Below are 22,711 nucleotides of genomic sequence, written 5' to 3'. Positions count from 1 at the left end.
TCTAAATGTTTTATATGGGGTGAATCTGACACAAATCTGTGATCACCCCTCTAGCTGAGCTGCTTTAGGGCATCCTGGGAGATAATATCCTGCTGGAGAGCCTGGCCAATATGGGAGAACGGATGCATGAGGTACCCAAACTACAACTCTCATGGGGCACCGTGGGAGGTCAATGGACACAGATTAATGTCAAACATTCTAAAACCAAACTTTTTGACATTCCCAATTTGAAATTTTTTGTTTCTTGTGAAGTTTTGATATTTTGACTTTTTATCCCAAATCATTCCAAAAAACAAAGTTGAAATATCAGAATTTCCTGCAGGATGGAAATTCCATTTTTGATCAACTCTACCTGACATTGAAGTCAAATTAGTTTCCGTTTCCATAGATCTACCAATCTCCTCTGCTTGAGGTGTAAGCTTCCTGTACTATTCAGGTCATCTGAGTTCCACTGAAAGGTGAATGAATGCCTGTAGCGGATATTCTGTATCACTTAGATGTGCTGCAGGAGCATAGCTTCAGAAACACACTCTCCTGTGTAGCTCTCATTCTGTTGCGCATCACTGCTTTCCCTTGTCTCACTTTCCAGGAAAGTAGCTTGTTGAGGCAGCTGTTGTCTCATCCTGTGAATTACTTTGGTCCCACTGGAAGCCAGTTTCTTAGTAGATGGATGTTGCCTCCCAATTCAATGGTTGTGGAGATTGGAGGGCGGGGTGGGGGGTCAGAGAGGGCCCAGGTCTGTGGGGTCGTTGGCCTCCCTATGTGGTTGGGATGATTCTGTCCTGTGTGAGAATGCTCCTGATCCTGCATACCCTTGCATTCAGGTCCTGCTGCAGGTAGAAGCAATATGCGTGACCCCACTCTGGGCTCTTGGCCTGGCAGGTCGTCTTGGACCTGGCATGATGATGACAGTGACAGCAACAGTAAAATCTGGGCCCTGCCAGCGTGGGCGAGTTGCTCCCTGCACTATCGATGGTAGGTGCCAAACCTGAGCGTCACTGTAACCCCATGCACCAGCTTGAAACACCATTCATTCAAATTTGGCCCAGCCCTCCCCCTGTCATGACCGAGGTGTAGCTGAGCCAAACCTGAGTGGTGCTGTGAGCTGGTACATGGTGTCACAACAGCACTCATTGAAATCTGATCTGGAATCACACCTGCCTGACAGAGGGGTGGTTTGGCTGAATTTGAGTGAGTGACATTGTGTGCCGTGTCAGAGCATTGTTCAGGTTTGACCTGGCCTGATTTGTGTGGGTGCAATTGCACCCATGGACCACAGCTAAAGCTGCCCTGGTTTCTCACCTCACTCCTCTTATACTTGCATGCCCCCCCTCATTTGCTTCAACAGCTGCATCTGCTTGCATCCTGGCTCTAGTAATATGGGCCATATTCTGCAGTCCCTGATTTCAGTGGGAGCTGTGCCTGAGTAAAGACTGCAAGATTTGGCTTAGCAAGAGGCTGGGTGGCAGTAGAAATCACTGTAAAGAAGGGAGCAGAGGTGTACCATGTGACCAACAAGAGCTTTGTGGACTACTAGTGGCCTATGGACCACACTTTACATATGTCAGATTTAGAAAACTATGGCTTCTCAAGAAAAGTAATGATCTTGGAAAACTTTCCACCAGGGCATACACTAATATTCTGTATAAGGAAAGCCAATTACAACAGAACAAGCTCCCATCTTGGCTCTGTGTCCCCACTTGCAGAAACAGATGTGTACATTATATAGATTAACAAAGGTGACACTAAATATGTTGACTGCACACGGTTACTCCTCAAAAATAGAACTGTGATTGAGACCTCATGCTCATTTACCACTGAGATTTTACCCATAAAATCTGATTGTAATCTCAGAATATTACGCTCAAGCCTTTCATGGATTTTACTTGCTTTAAATTTTATGCATTGGCCCAGTTATCTGCTATGCTATTAGCAAAGCCATTCTATTTGATTGTGCAGAAAACAAAAGCTCTCCCTGGTGAGAGCAGCTTTTATTTTTTAATACCTCTTTACTTCCCATGCTTTCTAGTTTATCAGGATAGTGTATGATATACTATGCCGACTTTTCTCTTAGGTTTGGGATTTTTTGGGGGAAAAAACAACACTGATTTTTAGGGCACGACCCTTCTTTCATTGAAATGAATAGGACTTTTTCCACTGATTTCAATAGAAACAGCATGGTAACCTTAACCAAAAACACTAGTATTTTTAACGGATGCTAGTTTTACGTATGAAGTGTAGTTTCATTTTAGAGAAGCAACAATTGTTCCTAAGCATCGAGTGAGGTGAACCACGTCAACACATCCACTGCTGTTTTTATTCATTCTTTTTCTAAATCATATATTAAAATATTCCTTCCCTCCCCACACTGAAAATTAGCAATTTGAGAGAAACCATTTCTATTGCTCTAAAATAGGGGGAGATGAAAAATGAGCTATACCCTATGAATATTACTTTGATTTAACTTATGAATTCATAAGCTACTGACAGAGGAGTTCTTTCTTTGATAGTTTGGCAGTAGATTGGTAAGTATACACATTTCTATGCATAAAGTTTATCAAAACAGCTTGAGAGCATAAATCAAACATAACGATATAGAAATATAAACAACTGTTAATGTACTACATTCCAAGAAAAGGTTTCTCTTTAGACCTTAGTCTTTAGAAAGTTTTAGCTCAAAGAATATAGAATCTTAGCAAAACCAAACATTACCTGATGTCACTTCATACTTCAAATAGTCCAACTGGACACCCTGTTTGGGTTACTCTTAGCAATGATGGAGATTTTACCCTGAAATGACCTCTTTGGCTTTGCAGTGAATTGTTTTAATAAACAGAGACTAGTTTGACCCAAAGAAAAAAGGAGAGAGAAAATATTCATTTAGATCTGCAAATCATTTCTGTAAATGAGAACAGTAAATTGTAAATGCCCGAGGCTTCAAATCTTTCAGGAGTTGAAGTTCTGCATGAAATTGGGTTGTTAGTGTCTTACTATTATTTTAATGTGATTTATTCTTTGTATCCCATTAAGGTGCATACCAGAAAAACTTTAATGATGTTTTTCATGGAAACATTTGATATGTTGCATTTGTTTCACTTCATCAGCAGCCTTGCTGAGCAGTGTGTAATTGTATTCAATATTTTGTGGCAGATATTTCATTAAAGGATTTGTTTTCCAATACTTGTAATCAACTGAAGATATTACTATGTTGAAAGATATGAAAATGCTCATAACTTTTCAAAGCAAGAACATAAGCTTAGTCTATTTTTGTAGTAGTTTAAATACAGTAAATTAAAGATGTGCTGACGTATAAACTACTTCCCATCTCAGGGACTATTCTATCCAAAATGCAAGTGTTTTTGTATCTGACCTCACATTTATCTATAGAACAAATATATGCCTTTTACAAGATATAAGTTGATTGTACAGATACAGCTTCAAAGAAATTATATATATATATAAAACGTTTGAAAGTATGGATTATAAATTAATTGCTCTTTGAGTCATTAATGTAATGAGACAGATGTGATATACCACTACAAGAAAATAAAATAATAATTTTTCTACAAACATTAGCTTAAAAAGTTGATATCTGATTTCAAATCTGGGATACAAAGTAAAACATTGTACTAAACTTGTCTATAGGGGTTTTGTGTATGTGTATCTATAGCTATGTCGATAACTAGCTATATTTGCCTGGTTGTTACATAGGTAGATATACCTAGTGTAAAACCTACTCCATAGTACTTCCAAGATGTGATAGCCTGATCATTATTGTTACGAAAGTCTGCCTTCAGGACTTCATGGAGTTAAACTGATGCTCTTTTATCTCCACATGATATTTATACCACTGATGTTTTGAGACTGTGAATGTTTTGAAAAATGAGTGAACATAACTTAAAGGGCTTTTTTCATTTTTAATTCTAGCATTATTAATACAAGCCACAGACTGAAATTAATTTGTAATTGTTATTGTTTATCTATCTCTTAATACAGCTTCAAACAGTTGTGCCCTTTTAAGTAAACCTTTTGATCTGCTGCTCTTTTATTACATCTTAAACTGTGAGAATCAATGAAGATTGCTATAGTATGTCTTAAGAAAAGAAAAATATCAAACTTGTGTTCTTAATGAAAAATTATGTCCATCTTTACCTCTTGAACAGTTTAGGTTCACTGTGGACCAACTAAGTTAATTAAGAACTTGACTATCACCCTCTGCACTAGAGGGACATAGCAAGAATGGAAGCATATAACAAAGAACGTCATAGGTATGTCTGCACCTAAAGCTAAATCCTACTGTCAGAGATCCACAGTTGTCTGTACACTGGCATTGGAAATCAATCTAAATCCTCTGCTGTCTGTAATGTAGGTCTCCTGGTGCAGATCTGCCTGTTTCCAGTTTTCAACTTTTCAAATAAAGTGGTCAGTGTCAAATAATAGCTACCCTCATATTCAGGGGGTGATTGAAGAGTGTGATGGTAGTTGAAGTTGCCTTGTTGCAGAAACATAATAGCCTCCTTAGTAATTATGTTATTTTGATTGTATCTGTAATATATAAAGGGATTAACATTATCTGTGGTACATTTTAGGTCTTAGAGGGGAAGACTAGGGATAAGACACATTTCAAAGATTGTTCAGCAGTAGATCTCAGACCATGTCTTCCAGAAATGCTATACAGGAGATCACACAAAGATGAAAGATGATATAATTCCATCAAGTTCTCCATGGTTTTAAAAAAAGAGTAAAGTTCCCAGTTAAAGGGAAGCAAAATTAAAAGGAAATTAACGCATACCTTTTAAAATTTTCCCTCCCTTTCAGGTCTAGTCTAAATGGCACTGATCATCAGCTGTAGCAGATCAGTAGAAAGTTTGAAAAGAAAGCAGATGGACTTCAGTATACTGGCAAGTTCCATACATGTCTGAAAAGTGACAGGCCTGTCTTAAACACACCTGTTCTCTGGCTGTGAATTGTCACCTCAGACTACTGATAGTTTAGGATATGGCAATCCTAGGAATTAAAACCCTCCAGGAATTACCCTAAATCTATACATGGTTTTAAGTGCTTATGTTTGCCTTGTAACATGTATGTCTCCAGGCATGTTTGGATCGACATATATCCATCATTTAGATCTGTATCCATTTTGTCACCTAAAGGGTAGAATAGATTTGCCAACTGAAATGCTCTTAATTTCACCGTGTCAGAAAAGTAAAAATATGTATCATTTAGATAACAGTTTGCATCATCACAACATTTTATCCCATTGAAATACATATTTCTGATCCGCTGAGCTAAACTGACACCACCTTCCCCCCCCTTTTTTGCCATATAAAGCACGTCTTCTCTCCAGCATGGAAGTGGTAAGAAGCCATCATAAAATTACTTGAACAAAGCAAGTCTCCAGAGGAATACATGTCCATATTGTAACTGAGAAAACCCTTTATGTCTACTGTTAATCTGAGATCTGACCTCAGATTTGATGGGAATATTTAGATATTAGAGTGAAAGTCTCTTTCAAGGGACTCTTATTAAACGTTTAAGGGTGGGATTTTTCACAAAACACCTAATGGAGCTTAACTCCCTTTGACTCTCAGTGGGAGTTGAGCATCCAGTTCTGCTAAGCACTTTTTAAAACCTTAGCTCAAGCCTCCAAGAAATATATCTGAAGACACCAAAAATTTATAACTTAGTGTGACTGATTTATATTCAACACTAGCTGTACAACATAAAATGTTCATTGGATGAAAAGACAATAGGACATTTTCTTTGACACAGTGAAGACATGCAGAAATTTTAACTAAAACATACTGCAAATTAGAAAGTTACTTTAGAGAAATGCTATTGAACCAAACTTATTTGAGTGTGTTTGTATCCATCTGTTCTCTTTGATCTTTTACTTAGATTGTGAGCTCTTTGGTACAAAGACTGACTTTTTTGTTCTGTGTTTTTACAGCACCTAGCACAGCGGGGTCGTGGTCCGTTAGCAGGGCTCCTAAATGCCACAGTAATGCAGATAATACATTATATATCATATTATATAATTATTGTTTATTATTTGTATTATCTTAGCATCAAGAAGCCCTAGAATCATTAAAATTGGCTGCTGTGTTGCAGGAGAGTTAACACTTTCAAAGAATTAAATACTCATTAGGATTGTCATGGATTTAAAAACAAAAACTAAGGCAACTGTAAATTTTCTTTTTCCACAATGAAAACGTATATAGTATCACATGCTAGGGAAAAAACAAAACAATTGATTTTGGTTTCAAATATATCATCTTTTAAAGTATTCACATCATAAATAATGATTTAATCTGGTTTCTTCGATATGCAATCTTGTTTAATTACATAGTGTATCACTCTTATTTTTATGAAAGTTTCAAATCACTGACCAGAAAGATCATATACAGTTAGTCATGGTGCATTTATACAATAGTTTTACTATAACAATGGCTTCAGGTGAACATAGTTGTGCGTGTTTGTAAGTGAGTTCTGTACACAAGTAGGGTGGGGAAAATGCAAGCAAATTATTGAACCCCTTGTTTTCAATGACCATTGCAATTCCTGCTGAAATACTGGAGTCTAATATGATCATCCTAGTAAAGTTTTCATAAAGTTTTGATTTGTTCATGCAGAGGGTGTTAGCTTGAAGTAAACGGATGGTATCAGTTAATACCCAAAATATTCCAGCTATTTAGCCCTGGAAATAAGTTTGAAATACTTTGGTTAACAAATTTTGAAGGTGTTGGAGGGTTTATGGAGAATGGATGCCATTTATAGCACATCACTTTTTTAGAAACAAGTCTGCTGGTTTCGTTCCAGATTGATAGCATAATGTCAGTATTTAGTATATTGCTGAAAGTTAGTGGTGCTTTTACTCTCAGATCTCAATATTTAATACATTTCCCCACCCTCTACGAGCTAAGAAGATTTTACCAGCTTACTACCAGCAGAGGGCATTACAGCATACAGTAGTTCACTAGATATCAATGCTACCTTGTGAAAAGGAGCCCCTTTAAGAACAACAGCTCAAGCCCCTCAAAGATCTGATGATTATTTTAAAACATAATTTTGCAATAAAGTAATGTAGAGTCTGAAATGAATTAAAATAATAGGATCCCAATGTTACTGGAGATTTTTCTATTATAATTAGTCTCCATGTCTCAGGATTTTTTTTAAAAAGTCCTCTGCATCTTTAAGACCTAAAATCAGTGTTACAATAGTAATTAATTAAAACTCTATAGACTTAAGCCTACTTTCTATTATGCAGATGCATTCTACCCTTTGTAGTCAAACTGGATACTACACATGTAGGCAATTCTTATTTGCAGTAACATGTAAAGGACAAGATTTAGCACATTTATTTTTTAAAAATTTTAGAAGAAAATTTAAAATTTTACAGTTTTAAAAAGTAGTACACATTTTAGCTAATACATTGAACTGTACAGCATTTGGAGTCCAATCCTCCTTAAACCCATGTTCATTTGAGTAGTCTCATTTACTTAACTGGAAGAAGCCCTTGAATAGTACCAAGAGATACTTTCATTGCCAACTCTTGCAATGTTATTGTGAGTTTAAATCCCCCAGTTCCTGGAATCTTGTTATTATGTGAGAATCATAACTACCAGTAATTTTGTTTAAAAAGGAAGATTCTAGCTTCTTAGCTGAGAAGAAAACCTTGGAAATATGAACTCTAAAAGCTTAAAAGACAGAAAGCAAATAAAAAGAATCCCAAAAAAAACAAATTCTGAACATCTCTCCCCCCCCTTTCTTTTTTTTTTAAAGCCTGACTCATGATTTTTCTATCCTGATACATCTGTTCCTCCTCTTCACCTGGGAATTACAACCTGAATGGTTATAAATGGGGAGGGAAAGACCACGGGAGGAATCCTGCCTTATTGAAATCAGAGTGTATTTTCCCCATTGACTTCAGTGGGGCAACAATTTCACCCCAGATTCCTAGCCAAGCTGCTGTTATGCTGCTGCCTCCTTCCAGCTTTAATGCTTAGGGAGCGGATCTGCTCTTATTTCAGTACTTGAAGGCAGCCATCGTGTCTATACAGCTCTGCATGTGGTCTTGGGCTAAGGGTAGAACATTTACCTGCTCCCAGTTCTGCTCCCTTTTGCTGTGCTGGCTATATAAGCTAGACAGGCAGGATGCTCCTGAGTCCTCACTGTTGAGGTTGGGAAGTAGGAGAGTTGTATGATCCTCTCCTAAACTGCTGTCTCACTTGGGAAACCCCAGGGGAAGCCTCCCCCACTGTGTTGGAATAAAAGTGGTGCTGTGGGCCACTGGAGGCAGGCAGTATTTCATAACCCTTTCACACTCACAGTGTTTTCCAGCATCATCAAAGGGAGGCAGTTGGTAGCTTTTAATTTAAGTAAAGAAGTCTCTGGAGGGAGAGCTGAGAGACCTGTCCCTTCAACAGTTGTACACAGACAAGGCTCTCATTTAGAGCACATCGGAGGTTTGCTTTGTTTTTAAAGCTGCGCTTGGCTGGGGCCTCTCAGGAGATTTGCCCATACCCTGAAGGCCTGTCTGACCTTGGGTGGAGGAGCAGGTGCAGAAAGGAGACAGACTGATGCTCTCTGCTGCTTCCTGGCATGAACTACAAGCAACAACTTTAAAAGAAAAAAATAAATAAATAAAAGAACACACATCCCTCAAGTGAGCTGTTGTAAATTCCTTGCTAAACTCATGTCCAGGGCAGGATTCCTTCTGTGCCCCCCAGCAGCAGCACGGATTTGCTCCACTGATTCCATATGTTAGCAATGTTTTATACTGACCCTTATAACGTACATCAGACTGGTGTCCTGTAAATGGTGAGGAGATCTGTGAGATTAACTGAGGACTCCTGTTCTTTTTGAGTTACCATAAACATTTGAACATATCTTCTATTCTCTGTCTACTATTCTACCTCTCTCATTGCAATTACAACATCGAGAGCATGGAATCACTAATATATTTTAGCAACATGCTTAAGACTACATAGAAAACTTGAGAATCCATACAAATTTGCAAAATATTGAAGTAATAGTATGGAACAAGCCCGAGGGTTACCACCCAATACAAAATGCAGAGTGGCCTGCTTCCACCTTGGAAAGCAAAGGATCACTGCACTTGGTGGAGAATGTGGGCATCACCCCCTCCCCTGAGATAAGGGGACGAGCCAAGGACAGTGCTAAACAGAACCCTATCACCCTCCCCCAGTTTGGGAACTGATCAAACGGCTCACTGAGAGCCAACAGCAACAGCAGGCAGCACAGCTCCAGCAGCAGCAACAACTGCAACAACTAGGGAATCAGCAACAGATTCGAGAACTGGGTGCCCAAAACCGTGAGCAGCAACAACAGTGCTTGCAGTAGCTTGTGATGCTTGTGCCAATCCCAGGTAGCTCCAACACTAGGGATGCAGCAGCTCCCGCTGACCCCACAGTGCCAGTGCGCTTGGCGAAAATGGGCCCGGAGGATAATCCAGAAACCTTCCTCATCATTTTTGAGAGGGTCACCTCAGCAGCCAAGTGGACCCTGGAGCAATGGGCCACCCTATTGGCCCCGTATTTGACAGCCCAGGCCACCTATTGGGGGCTCCCAGCAGAGGAAGCCCAAGACTATGGTCGGTTGAAGGCCGCAATCCTTGATGCACTCGAGATCACACCAGATACTTTCCGGCAGCGTCTCTGGGAGAAGAGCTACCCACCCAGGACCCGACCAAGGGCAGTAGCCCAGCAACTGAAGGATGTGTGCTGGAGATGGCTACAGCCCGAACGGCATACAGAGGTTGAGTCGCTGAACAAATTGTTCCGGAGCAGTTCATACATATCTTCCCAACACGGGGAAGAACCTGGATCCTTCACCACCGGCCGGCAACCCTGAGTGTGGCTGTGACCCCCATGGAGGGCTTTTTGGCCACAGAGACTACTGTTGGACTGGGGCTTGGCCCTTCACCCCAATAGCAGTCAACCCTGGGAAGAAAAGACCAAGAAGAACGAAAGCCTACCCAGCCCAAGGTGCCCTGATGGATGGGATATCGTTAAACCCTGATGTCCACCCCCTCTGCAATCCAGGGAATGCCTGAGGATGTAGCCATGGTGGGGAAGCCCCAGAATGCAGAGGAGCCAACGCCATCGTCCAACTCTACAGACTGGCTCCGACATCCCAAAATCAGTCCTTGTTTTACCTGAGGCCGATTTGGGCACCTTTAATGTGAGTGTCCCATGATGGGCTTCAGTTTTGGCCAAATCTGCTGTGGGGACTCTTGGGCCCTGCAGTCTCAAGTAGCCCTCGAGGGAGAGCCCTGAGAACCCCGACTAGAAGGACCGTAGAACCAGAGTGTTGTGGATGGATTCCCGCTGCCCCAGTGGCAGACCACTCTGCCGCTCTGCCTCTGGGGTGGCAGACTCCCCCCCATAAACCTGTAGGCCTGTGTGAATCTACTGTCTGTCAAGCTAGGATGCTAAACTCTGTTGATGCCCCCTCCCTTCCAGAGCCCCTGTACTGTGAGAGTGGACTACTCAGCTCTACCTGAACCCTGAACAGAGTGTTTATTGGCTGCCTTAGCCAGAAAGCTTAGGCTAAAGCCTGGTCCCTGCTCTGCCCCGCCCAAAGTACTAGAGCTCCAGACTGTGTTTGCTGGCTGCCTTAGCCCACAAGCTGAAGCTAAAGCCTGCTCAAGGTAGCTAGAGTCTCAGACTATTAAGTGCTGCCAGTCCCAGCTGAGGGGCTGCGAGCTAAAGACTACTCAGTTCTTTGCCCCTCCCGAGGGTGTGGACAAGAGCACCCAGCTATTATTTCTTGTTTGTCTCTGTTAGACAGGCCCAGACCTAAAGACTACTTACAACTCGGCCCCGCTAGTGTGACCCAAGCCCGAGGATTACCGCCCAATACAAGAGGCGGAGTGGCCTCCCTCCCCACTGGAGAGTGAGGGATCACTACATACCCTAACACAACCAATAGCATAATATAGCCCTAAGACTATGCTAAGCATTTTTTGAAAGGAAGTTAAATATATGTTAGAAGATAGGCTTTCAACACACAATTGTAAATTGTACTGAGCAAGTAGGCTGGTTATTTTAAACTCATAACATGCAATTGTAAATTGTACTGGGTGAGCAGGCTGGTTATTTTCAGTTGCTTGGCTTTCTGCTTTACATTTGACAGAGTTAATTCACTGCAGGCATTCAGCTCTTAAATGGAGTCTGCTATAAGCATGTACAATAATTCAGTCAAAAAAAATAAGATGGATAGCTCATGTAATTCTTTTTTCCAGATTGCTAAAGTTAAGATTAACTATCCAAGGATTATATATACAATAATCGCCCTCCACCAAATTAATAAATTTATTATTACAGAACTCTTGTTTCCAGGCCTGTTGATAATCATAGAACATTCTCCTAGAAGATAACTGTACAGTATATCATTTTATTGGATTTTTAATGAGACAGAGGCTTTTCTTAAATAAAAATTGTGTGCAATTCATTTAAAAATGGATGTCCTTAGGAATATTAAATTCATGCTATCTGAGCTGTGAATATTAACATATTTTCTCTTACAAATGTTAGGCTATCAAAATGATTCACCTTTCTTCAGTGCCAATACATTATGTGACATGAATGGGGTCTCAAAACCAGATATTATGGAACAATAATGGTCTGTTGTAGCTTTCACAATGTCTGGGGGAAGGGGGGAAACCAAATCAAACAAACAAACAAACAAACAAACCAAAAACCCAGCAAGACTACTTTTCATTTTATTGTGTTTGCCCTTTTAATGCCATTCAGATTTCAGCGATCCACTAGGTGACAGCCTAATACTCCTTCCTATACGATACATGGAAACAAGGAGATAGTTCATTTTGAATGGTTCACTTGGTACACACAATAACCAAACACTGAGATTTCAGAGACAGGTCACTCTTTGTTTAAACAATATCTGAGATCACACTGATTTTGCAATAATTATGTTGTTTTGTATATTACATATTAAACAGATCGTTTTGTCATTACAGAAGCCGATATGTGGAACAGAAGTTTTAAAAATAATTATAGGAGATATTGTTCACAAGGCATTTTGAGCTACAGTCTGCGGATGCTGAGTAGACTGAATAGACAATATGCTTTTAGTATTTTGTATGGGAGAAACAGAAGTATATATTTTCAGTGAGTTTTTTCCACCAGGATGCGCTATAAAATATCTGAAATATACCTAGCATTATAACAATGAAAGTCACATTCATTGTTAGTGTAAACAAATAAATAACAGTTACATCCCAGTGTAAAACTGTTAGTGACAGCAGAATCGGCTCCAAACCTTCCATTCAAAAACCAGGAACAAAACAATAGAAACAAGTAGGGCCCACACCTGCAAGAGTTCTATACATACTTAGCCTTCTGCCCATCCAAGTCAAAGGAAAGACTCCCATTGGTTTAAAGGGGATTGACTGAGACCCAGAGCAACCCAATAACCTTTCCAGCCTCTCCCCCAACCCCAGGATTATCCTAGCTTTCTGGGACTGTCCCAGCTCATTATACTGAAATATATGCATTTTCAACTCTTCAATATCTATTCAATTCCCCAATCCAATTCCATCTTTCAGCTACCAGAAACCCTCTCTCATACCTCATCCCAAACCACTCCCCATGGTTTTAATATTGAGATATACCATTTTTCTATTTAAATAATCTGGTTTGCCTCTATTCATGTAAAATTCCCATTGACTTCAATTGGGGTTCTGCATACAGATCAGGCAGGGTTGGGCCCATAATACATTGGATGACCAGCAAAAGATGGGGTTATCTTAAACTGCAACCCTCCCCCCCGCCCAACTTATTTATTCAGTTTGATTTTATCCTTGCATTTTGGCATTGCATTTGATATTTAAATAAAAGCTATTAACAATTTTTTGCTCCTAAAGGTATGAAATTATCTCACAATATTATCTTATTAAACAGGATATAAAAATAATCCTACTATGTTTTATGCAAAACAAAAAGTCTGGAAACTTATCTATCTGATAGAAGAACAGAGAATAGGACACGGGTTCTCAAACTGGGTGTCGGGACCCCCTCAGGGGGTCGTGAAGTTATTACGTGGGGGGGGAGGCACGAGCTGTCAGCCTCCATCCCAAACCCTGCTTTGTATCCAGAATTTATAATGGTGTTAAATATATTTTAAAAAGTGTTTTTAATTTATAAGTGGGGGGGGGTCGGCTTGCTATATGAAAGGGGTCACCAGTACAAAAGTTTGAGAACTACTGGCATAGGAGGAGATTTGAGGGGTTTTTTTTCTCCTAATGCTGCCCTAGAATAGTAAACAAAATTAATAAGTGCCCAGTAATACTGCATATTAATACTGTAAATGACTACTGTAATTTAAGACCTATTTTAAAAAAAAAGTTCACAATCATTTACATGTTGCTTAATAATAACAACTAAGAGCTTCTTCATAACAACTAGGTATCAGGATGCACATTGTTGCGGGTCTTGTAAATGGGTGTGTGCCCAATAGCAATAGGTGATTTTGTGTGAGATGTGAACCTATATTTTGATTATGCAAGAGCAAGCTCAAATCTAAATACAGTACCTCCTCTTGACCAAATTTTATTTTGCTTTAACTGCGAAAACAGTTGCAAAGTGTACTTATTTTTGTTTTAACTAATCTATATTGGATATTTGCCATATTTTAGTGTTAATATTAATAAAATCTTAAGCCTGATCCAATTATCATTGATATCAATGGGAATTGAATTGGGCTTTGAAGAGCAATATTGCTTACTGATCTGTACTTATTGCAAGCCTGAGAATGCTTTTCAGACTATAAACCTTATATATAAAGTGGTAACAATTTCACTCTGACCTAAACTGCAACTACTTCTTTAGAGGGATGGCAGTTTTTCTTTGGTGACAGTTATTACAGAATCAGCTGCACTACGTAACAGTTTTGGGATCCAGAAGGGAAGAATATCATATTCAGTTAAAACAGAAAGGAGTTTAGATACGGAGAATGCTATTGCCTCCATACTGGAATAAATCCAAGACGCTGAGCGCATACCCTTATTCTTTGAAAAGGTGCCATGGGATCACAAGAGGTCAGGATCTTGGTATTTTGTTTAATGTGAAACAAAAACACCTAAATGTTTCCTCTAACACATACCTAAGCATTGGTTCAGGAGTCTCACTGAGGGAAGAGTGCCATCTACTGAATCACCAATACCATTTCTACAGCACCTTCACTTTTCCAATCAAGAGTCCTGCTTCTGCAAACACCTAATCACGTGTGTAACTTTATATACATGTGAATAGTCTCATTCGCTTCAAAGTTATGCACATAAGTAACTTTGCAAGATTAGGGCACGAGCAAGGACATGCTCAGGTTGTGAGATGGGACAAAATCTCAGCTGAAGTTAGTATGACTGCAAACCAAAAAATGGCAACAACAAAGAGGTATGGGAAGGAAAGAGAGGGGGGAAGGTACCATAAATAATTTAATGTAATATAAAAGCAATTTTAAAAAATAAGTCACTATTTGTTATTGAACCTTCAATGTAAAGTGATCTATCCAATTCTATCCATTCAAAGCCCATGAAAGTGCATTCAAAGCCCATGAAATAACACTATGTACAGGGAATCTCTAAAAGACTCCATGAGCACTTTTAAAAGATTGTGTATAATTAATTCACTTGTCTATAAGAGAGGCCAAATCTAAAGCTTAGATCTGAGTACTCTGAAACGAAGCATGAAACTCTTATCTAAAAAGAAGACTAAAAAGAGAGTTGAAACCATTTTTCAGTTTGAGTGGGAAATAATAAACTCTGTGCTTTCATATTGTTAAGCATATATGTTATTGTATATCCTATGTAAGGCACCAGAATTTCCCCAGGGCTTTAAAAAGTTACCTAAAATTTCCACCGATACATAAAGAAAGGCACATAGGTAGGATAATTTTTTGCATCAACACAGTATCCTCTTAATCCATAGCTATTAATTAGAGTTGAATATATAGTTGTGACACTTCTGCCATGCTTTCAGATGTCACCAGATGCCTCTACTTTATATTACATTATTAATGCTCACTTATTTGTGCATGCCATGTTACAGAATGAACAGAGCAGGTAGGTTTAAATGCTACTGCATACTGAAAAGGTATTACCAAAATTCTGAAGAGACTAATGTCAGATTTCTATTCCTAGAAACATTACTCATAAGTTTCTTTTCTTAACTATCAAGGAGACTAGAGATTCTCAATGTTAAACATTTCTGTAAGAACATCTGCAGAATTAAAGACGATGCAAATTACTTAAAAGATATTCAGATGAACCTCTGTAGGCTTACAATTTGAAGAAATTCACTCAGCTGTTATGTATTATTACTGTTTAAATAAAAACAATTTGAGCGGTATACATCCAGTCCGAGTAATTATTCTGGAATAATACTGTGTATCTGTTTACTCAGCTAAATGATATGCTATAAGTTTTATTTGTGTATTGGAAAACAGTATGATCTGGACAATTCTTGAAAGATTCCATTGTATCTTCTATTCTATAAGAAATATCCATAGTTCCCAAAGGATTTCTATAAAGGTGAATAAATATTATATATATATTTTACAGACGGGGACACTGAAGTATACGGGGGTTAAGTTACTTTGTCCAGGGCACAAAATGAGTGAATGGTAATAGAAACCAAGTCTCTTGAATCTTAATCCATTGCCCTATTTGGTAAATGTTTTAATTTAAAATTTAAATAAGAAAATAAACCTCCAGAATACATAATAGATCAATGTATTACAAAAAAGTTTTGCTGGCACACTTTGAGAATGACCTAAATATAACAATGCATCTATCTGGGGGACTAGTCTTCCAGGGATGTATGGGGGATAGATTTAAATGTATAACTCACAAAGTGAAATACTAAGGTAAATCTCTTACTCACCGTGAGGACAAAACACTTCTCTTCTCTGGACATCATACGTACTATCTATGGGTTACAAATTCAGTTCATTCATGTATTTTGAGACAGCCTGTAAGCATCACCTCACAGCAGTGCATTAAAAAAGTGATTTGTTTGTGCCAAAAAAAAAAAATGCACAGAATATAACCAACTTTATTTAAACTAAGGTTATGTCAAAATAACATTTTACAAATCCATGTAAGCGACCTTGTTTTCAGGTGAAATTCACATTTTTTTATGTACTAAAGATTGGTCTGGTCATGGACTTGTGGTTTTGCTATTCCTAATTCATGTAATAAACTAAAATACACATTTTAAACACAGGAAGTCTCACTCTCATACACATGCAAGCTATATTATTTAACAAACCTTAAAACGGAACAAAAAAAAAAGTATCTTCGTAATTATGTTCTGAGATAAGTAGTCAAAGCCTGAAGAATAAACAAGGTCGTCTTCATTTAATTTATTTAAATGTCAGACTGCTTACTGAGGTATAAGAATTTTCTGTGACCTTTCCACAGTTTTGGCCATTCCACTGTGTGTTTTAATTCTAGAGAGGAGGGATGATAATATGACTGTGCTTTCATTAAGTGAAAGATGGCATGAGGTCACTGACTGCACAGGTTGAGAAATTGTTGTGGAATACATACTGTTCTCAGAACACTGACTATGTGTCAACACAGGAACTCCAGGGGTGCCTGCCAGTGACTTCATAGTTGGGATTGCTTTCTAAAATGGGTTTAAATTTAGGCATAGATTGCTGTTTTCTTCTTAGAGTAGGCAGACTATTGGTATGAAATTTAACACACGATTAATTTTTATAACCTTTGAATTTTCTATGTAGTTTTTATTTGTTTGTTTGTTTTCTGTTTTTCCTGGGAGTACGCAAACCTGATTGGTTGATGGGGCAGGGACACAAATTCTTGGTCAAGAACTATACTTTTTTCCTCAAATTTTATACAGCAACAGAGAAGGTCTCATTTGCAATTGCGGTCTCATAAAATGTTCTCATTTTCAGCTAAACTTCTATCCACACCTCATCCAACCCCCACACTTTAATTTAGCATTAAAAACTTAGAAACTGAATACACACAAAGCTTTGAAGTGAAGCAGTCAGGAACACTACACACACAACTTACCTGACAAAAGCAAGGACTTGAGACGTTAAGCCATTTAATAGTAGATATTCTTCTCACTCACCCACAAACACACATCATTACTATAACTGTCATACCATGCACCACATCCTTAACTTTGCCCTCTGGGGATGCCATCCTGTCACGGTTCCCTTTAATTACCCTTCTGTACACTACCCTTTACCAAACTACCCTCTCTCCCAATTACTATTCCAAACTTCCACAGCAGCTAGCGGGGAGAGGGGAAATAATCTAGTAAAGGGGGATGTGCAAAATGGTGACAGAGGGACAGACGTGAGATTACCATGCATGGTTTGGTGTGTACAAAAGATGTGTGGCTATATGTGGAAGAAAGGCTAGGTAGTGTTACAGTACTACCAATCACAGGTGTTCAAAAATCATGAGCTAGCCCCCTCCCGCAAAGATTTTATGTTCCATGTGTTTTTTTAACCTTTGGGGTGCACTTGGGTCATGTTGTCAAGCTTTTCTCTGCAGCTCTGAGGGTCAGAAACTGTTGACTTTTTTTTAAGTGAGAATCAGTTTCCATTTATTCACATGACTCAGGGAGCCAGTGCATTAAGAAAATCATCAAATATTTGTCAGCCTTATGTTAAAATCAGGAGAGCTGGCAACAATTGGCTTACCTTTTCATTCCCATGCTTTAGTGGGTGTTCGCCGGCCATGTTGTGCGTATAGCAACCCCAACTACTTCACAAGGAAGTTCTTTGTGTATGCATGATGTATAATTATCACTTTCTGTGTATTTATTATTAATTGGTATAGTGGCAACAGCGTCCTTGGTGTTTTGGAGACGGAACAGCAAACAGCAAAACCAGTGTTTGTTTTTAAAACATTGTACTACAAACTTAGTTTTGCACGGCCCCAGGCTACTACACTTGAGTAGTCCTCAGGAAATACTTCACATCACGTGTATAAACCTTTACATTATTTCCTCTAACTTTTTTTGTTTTTAAGTAGCCAGCTGCTTGCTGCAGGGTTGCGAGGCCAATAATAACTGTCTTTCCCGTAGCGTGTTCCTTTGACTGTGGGTTCCTTGCTTGCTGCGTGGGTAGCTGCACGTTCCCCAGAAATAGAGTGAAACTTGGCTCAAAGCCCACCCAGGCATTACTCAGGGCCGGGGTATTCGGCTCCTGCGTGTCCCAGACAATGCGGCTTCCTTGGAAGGCAGCCCACGCAAAACCTTTCCTGCTCCCCTCCTGAGCAATAATGCACCAGACGGCTGGAGCCAGCTCTGGCGCTTTGCTTTGCAGCCTCGGTGCCTTTGGCAGCGAAGGGTTAAGCGACTGGACCCGGGAGGATTTTTGAAGCCCTAGACCGGGAAGTTCCATTTGCGCGGGGGGGGGGGGGGGGAAGAGATAGAGGGTGAGACGCGGCATGTTCCATTCTCCGCGCACACCCAGCCCGGGCGCTCGCTGGTTACCTTTCGGTAGCGTTACGCTCTGGGGCTTCACCTCTGGAGCTGCGGGGAGCCCCGGGCGGCCCGGTCCCGTGCCACGCGGCGCGCGCCTCTCCGCCTTGGGCGTGCGGGGCTTGCCTGGGGGCGGCTCCTTTAAGGTGTCCCCGGGCGGCATCAGCCCCGCAGCTGAAGCAGGGGCCAGGGGGACCCACGGCGGGCCCGAGCCACCAGAAACTTCAGACGCTGCTGAGAGCCCCGCAGAGACACCGCGGTGCCCAGCCCCCGCCGGCTCCTGCTGCCCGAGCAGGGAGGGAGGCGAAGGAGCGGCTGCTGCTGCTGCTCCTCCTCCTCCTTTCGCGGCTGCACTAGGGGGCCGGGTCGGTGGGTGGGTGGGTGGGTTGGGGGCGGTGGCCCTTGGAAGTTTTGCGCTCTCCTCTCTGTTTTGTGTCCGGCTCCGGCTCGGGGAAAGGAGAGGTCTGCATGCCCGCTTGCAGGGCAGAGGGGGGAGATGCAGGGCAGGGCGAGGAGTTGCTGCTGGGGTGACCCTGCTGCTGCGCGTGACTCCTGCAAGGCTCTGTTGCTCCCTCCGTTTCTGGCTCTTTGCCCCAAGTGATGGGAGCGAGGGCTGCTGCTGCTCCACCTCACTCTTCCCTCCAGCCTCCCAAAGGCACCGAGCCGGGGCCCTCACCCAAAGCAGCCGTCACCCCTGCGCCTTCCTCGGATGCCCAGTGACTTTGTGTGGCTCAGGTCGTAGCAAGCACTTTTTCCCCTCTCCCCGCCTGCCAGGGTGCTGCAGCGGTTTATGGTCTCGGAGGGGCAGTGCTCTGTTGGGATACTTGCAAGTGGCCTGGGTGCTGAAGGCGAAGTCGCGGGCTGGAGACGCAGCTTGCGAACAGGGCACAGAGAATCCAAGCTGCAGAAAATTGCGGATCTTTTGTTTTCTCCTTCACTGTTGATGGTCCCAGGAAGTGTCAGAGCTCCTCCTAGGAAAATCCGGAGCAAGGGAGAGAAGATACAAGATTTGGGGCGCTGCTGACAATACCTTCTGCTCGCTGTTAACTCCTGGAGGATTAGGAAACCTTGCTTATATTAAGCTTCTGTGGATTTACAGTCGGAGGGGGCTTTTAGTTTGTATTCCTTCCCCCTCCCATTTGGCATGAGACTATTTGCAGGCGCCACCTGAGGACAATGATCGCGGAGTTTGCTCACTTTTACCTCTTTGGATTAATATGTCTCTCTTCAGGTAACCACCCCAAAAAAAAAAAAAAGAAAGGAAACCTTTTAAATGCCAAAGTTTAGTAAGGAGCGCGCTCTCTCTCTCTGGGTTCTCTTTGCACAGCGCTGTGCTGGTTTCACTCACTGAAGATGCTTTTTCCAGTCTGTACTTTGGCGCTCCAGCCTCTCTCTTTCCGATTTAAATTAAGTTTGTTCTTCACCAGATCATGTGTGAGAAAATGCTTTCTTTATAAGGGGGAGGGGGAGAACAGCCTAATTTTTTTTCTAGTCTCAAATATTTCTAAATGGGTTGCTTTGTAGACTGCCTGTGATTGAACCTGGAGTCTTAGGGACGGGGAACAAGAGGGAGGGGAGGAGAGGGCTTGTGTCTGAACAAATGGCCTTGGATCGCCCAGGATCTTTTAGCATGGACTTTTCTTCCCCCTCACCCACTCTCGGCAGCAGCAATGGGCTATTAGTTGTTTGATGTAACGTAGGGTTGTAATTAAAACTGATTATGAAGAAACGGCAGGAAATAGCTCACATCCTACTGTAGGAAGGAACTATTTGTTCTACTTGGTTGGATTTAGATATAGATTATAGGTATTACAAAGGGGGAAATTAGTGTGTGTTGAGGGCTTACACAGGACACGTTTTTTCTTGCATCATTAATGAGCTAGGTCAAAGTTCTCTCTTTTGAAAGGGCGATTAACAGTTAATAGATTTGTTATCTCTCGTGAATTTCTGTAGGAAGCTAATTTCGGACCACCCTTTACTGAAATATACAAGTATTTTGCCAAACAAAGCTGATGACTGTGCTTCCAAAGCAGTGTACAGTATTCCTCGTGTTAGCTATCTCCCAGTGCTCAGCTTCTTTCAAAAAGTTAGATCCTGCTCTCGTGTGGTAACTTTTAGACGAGCTACAACGTGTATGTCGAAGGCTGTGGGATCTGTAGTTACACGAGTGGCCCAATGTATAACAGCCGTAAATAATGCGTGGTTGTTAACTCTCTTCACGTTGCATGGCCAGTATTTCTATCCAGTACCCTTTGCTTTGTGAGAGAGTGGCTGGAATCGTGGCATACATGTCACAATCATTTCGTCTAATTACTGAAATTCTTAAACAATTGCAACTGCGTGAAATCTAGCCCCCGATCAGAGGTGACACGAAGCACCCTGGAGAGGAAAATGAGCCATTTCCTATGTGCTGTAGCGAAATCTCCGGCAGCCCGCTGCGGTGTAGACGTTCAGATTCTGGTTGGAGCCGAAGCTGGAGCCGGGGCTCTGGGACCCTGCACGGGGGGTGGCTCCTTTAAAATAGGGCAGCTGGGGGCAGCTCTGTGGGAGCTGAGCAGGTGAATGGGTTAAACCTCAAATTCCATGGCTCTGTTTCTCTCTCTCTCTCACTTGGATAATGTAGCCATCCTAACAGTTTGCATGTCTACTTGATTGAGTGCTCTTTGCCACCAAGCTGGATGCAAATTGAAGGCACCGAGAACAAATCGCCCCGCTTGCCGCCCCCCCCCCCGCGTTCTCAACTTTAATTTATAGTCTTAGATTGCTTTGAGATTATTTTTGATTCACCTTCTCTGTTAAAGTTTATTCACGTGTGTAGGGTGAAATGTCAGTATGATAAATGGAGGAAGGAGAGATCACTGAAGAGATAGGGGGATTAATGATCATTAGTTACTGTTTGAGCTGGGTTTATGTGTGTTGAGGTATTGTATCATGCCTGTAGATTAAAGATAGGATTATACTAATAGGGTATCGTTGATAGCAATTTTTGTTCACTTTCAAATTCTCTATCTTTAAGTACCCCATGAAGCGGTCCTGGATAATATATTATATAGCCTTTGTTCATCATCATTACTGTGGACTTTACTATGATATTCACCTATAATTAGTGTTTGTACCCCACCTGGATTTGTAGTTTTAAAAATAACTTCAATTTTTTTTCTTCTCCAATAAGTTTACCTATTGTTTTTACCAACTAATGCTTAGACCACATTTGTCTGTCTCCACTTCTAACTTGCAGCTCCTTTCATCGTATATCAAAGTATCAAATTCAGCTAAACCTTGTCCTCTAGTTTAGATGAATACTAACATGACCAAGTAGGAGCTGATAATTATGCAATTGAAGAAGAGCCCGATGAGTGAGTAAAGTTATGGTAATACAAGGCACCTGATCTGTCAGTGAATGAATACACTTTTGAAAGATTTAAATTAAATACAGTGCCTGAAGAATTAAACCTTAATTATGTCGCTGAATGTAATAACTTATCTTCTAAAATGCTTGTTTATAGATCATATAATTAATTGAACTATTACAAGTTGGCTGCTAGGTATTATATTTTCTTGTACTCTTTTTAATGCGGAAAGGGAGCGACTCTCTGTATCCCACAGCTGTTGGCTTGCAAAAAAATGTTGTTGCTCTCTCTAGTTTGGATTTATATGCCTTATTCCATGTTAGCTTCTTCAAGGAAGAGATAATTGGAAGGAAAAATGTTTGGTTCTTAATAACTTGTTCTGCATAGGACTTCTCTGCCAGCTGTCTATACCAGGCCAACTTACATTCATAAGGATAAATTGGTGAGCTGAGACTCTACCTGGATGAGTCCTTTATTCCAAGTTAACTAGCAGATTTTCCTGTCTAGTTTTTGTACCTTCTTTTTCTCCCACACAAAATTCCCTGCATCTGGAGCAGCAGAATGAAATTAACTTGATTGGTTGCAGATTTTTTTTTCTTGATTTTTCATGCTGGAGAAATGTGAAAATTAGAAGAACTGCATCCCATCTCTACTTTGGGGACTCCAATATTTAGGGAGACTTTTTCACTTGTCACTAGTGAACAGGAGATAATGTTTTCTTTAAGCTCTGTTTTTTAGATACAGTTAGTCAAAGAGCAAGATTTTTAAAAGGCCCGTCTTTGTGGTTGCAGGTATAATGTGCCTGAAACTTAGGACACTTAGACATCGAACAGATTGTGATCAGGTTTTTGA

At 40.7% G+C, this 22,711-nt stretch overlaps 2 protein-coding genes across 6 annotated transcripts in view; one reads left to right on the top strand and one right to left on the bottom strand.

Annotated features, from left to right (window-relative positions):
* The window catches only part of LOC311523636 (uncharacterized protein), a 114,831-nt gene extending 95,959 nt beyond the window's left edge, over nucleotides 1–18,872 (bottom strand). For both annotated transcript variants that reach the window (XR_014712393.1, XM_084633831.1), the window contains exon 1: nucleotides 18,522–18,872. Coding sequence is in view for 1 of the 2 variants with exons in the window: in XM_084633831.1 (XP_084489957.1) it covers nucleotides 18,522–18,672 (151 nt within the window). In the remaining variant the exon portion in view is untranslated. The remainder of the gene's footprint in view (nucleotides 1–18,521) is intronic.
* The window catches only part of ROBO1 (roundabout guidance receptor 1), an 872,802-nt gene that overhangs the window by 412,867 nt on the left and 437,224 nt on the right, over nucleotides 1–22,711 (top strand). For 2 of the 4 annotated variants that reach the window (XM_084633796.1, XM_084633795.1), the window contains exon 1: nucleotides 18,932–19,740. The exons of the other annotated variants lie outside the window; for them this stretch is intronic. In XM_084633796.1, coding sequence (XP_084489922.1) covers nucleotides 19,686–19,740 — 55 coding nt within the window. In that variant the 5' untranslated portion in view covers nucleotides 18,932–19,685. Of the gene's footprint in view, nucleotides 1–18,931; nucleotides 19,741–22,711 lie in introns of those variants that run through there. 4 annotated transcript variants of the gene reach the window in all.

This window comes from Lepidochelys olivacea, assembly GCF_965140295.1.
Source record: "Lepidochelys olivacea isolate rLepOli2 genome assembly, chromosome: 1".
NCBI lineage: Eukaryota > Metazoa > Chordata > Testudines > Cheloniidae > Lepidochelys > Lepidochelys olivacea.
The sequence above is the reverse complement of the archived record's forward strand: the minus strand, read 5'-3'. Positions and strand labels throughout refer to the sequence as shown.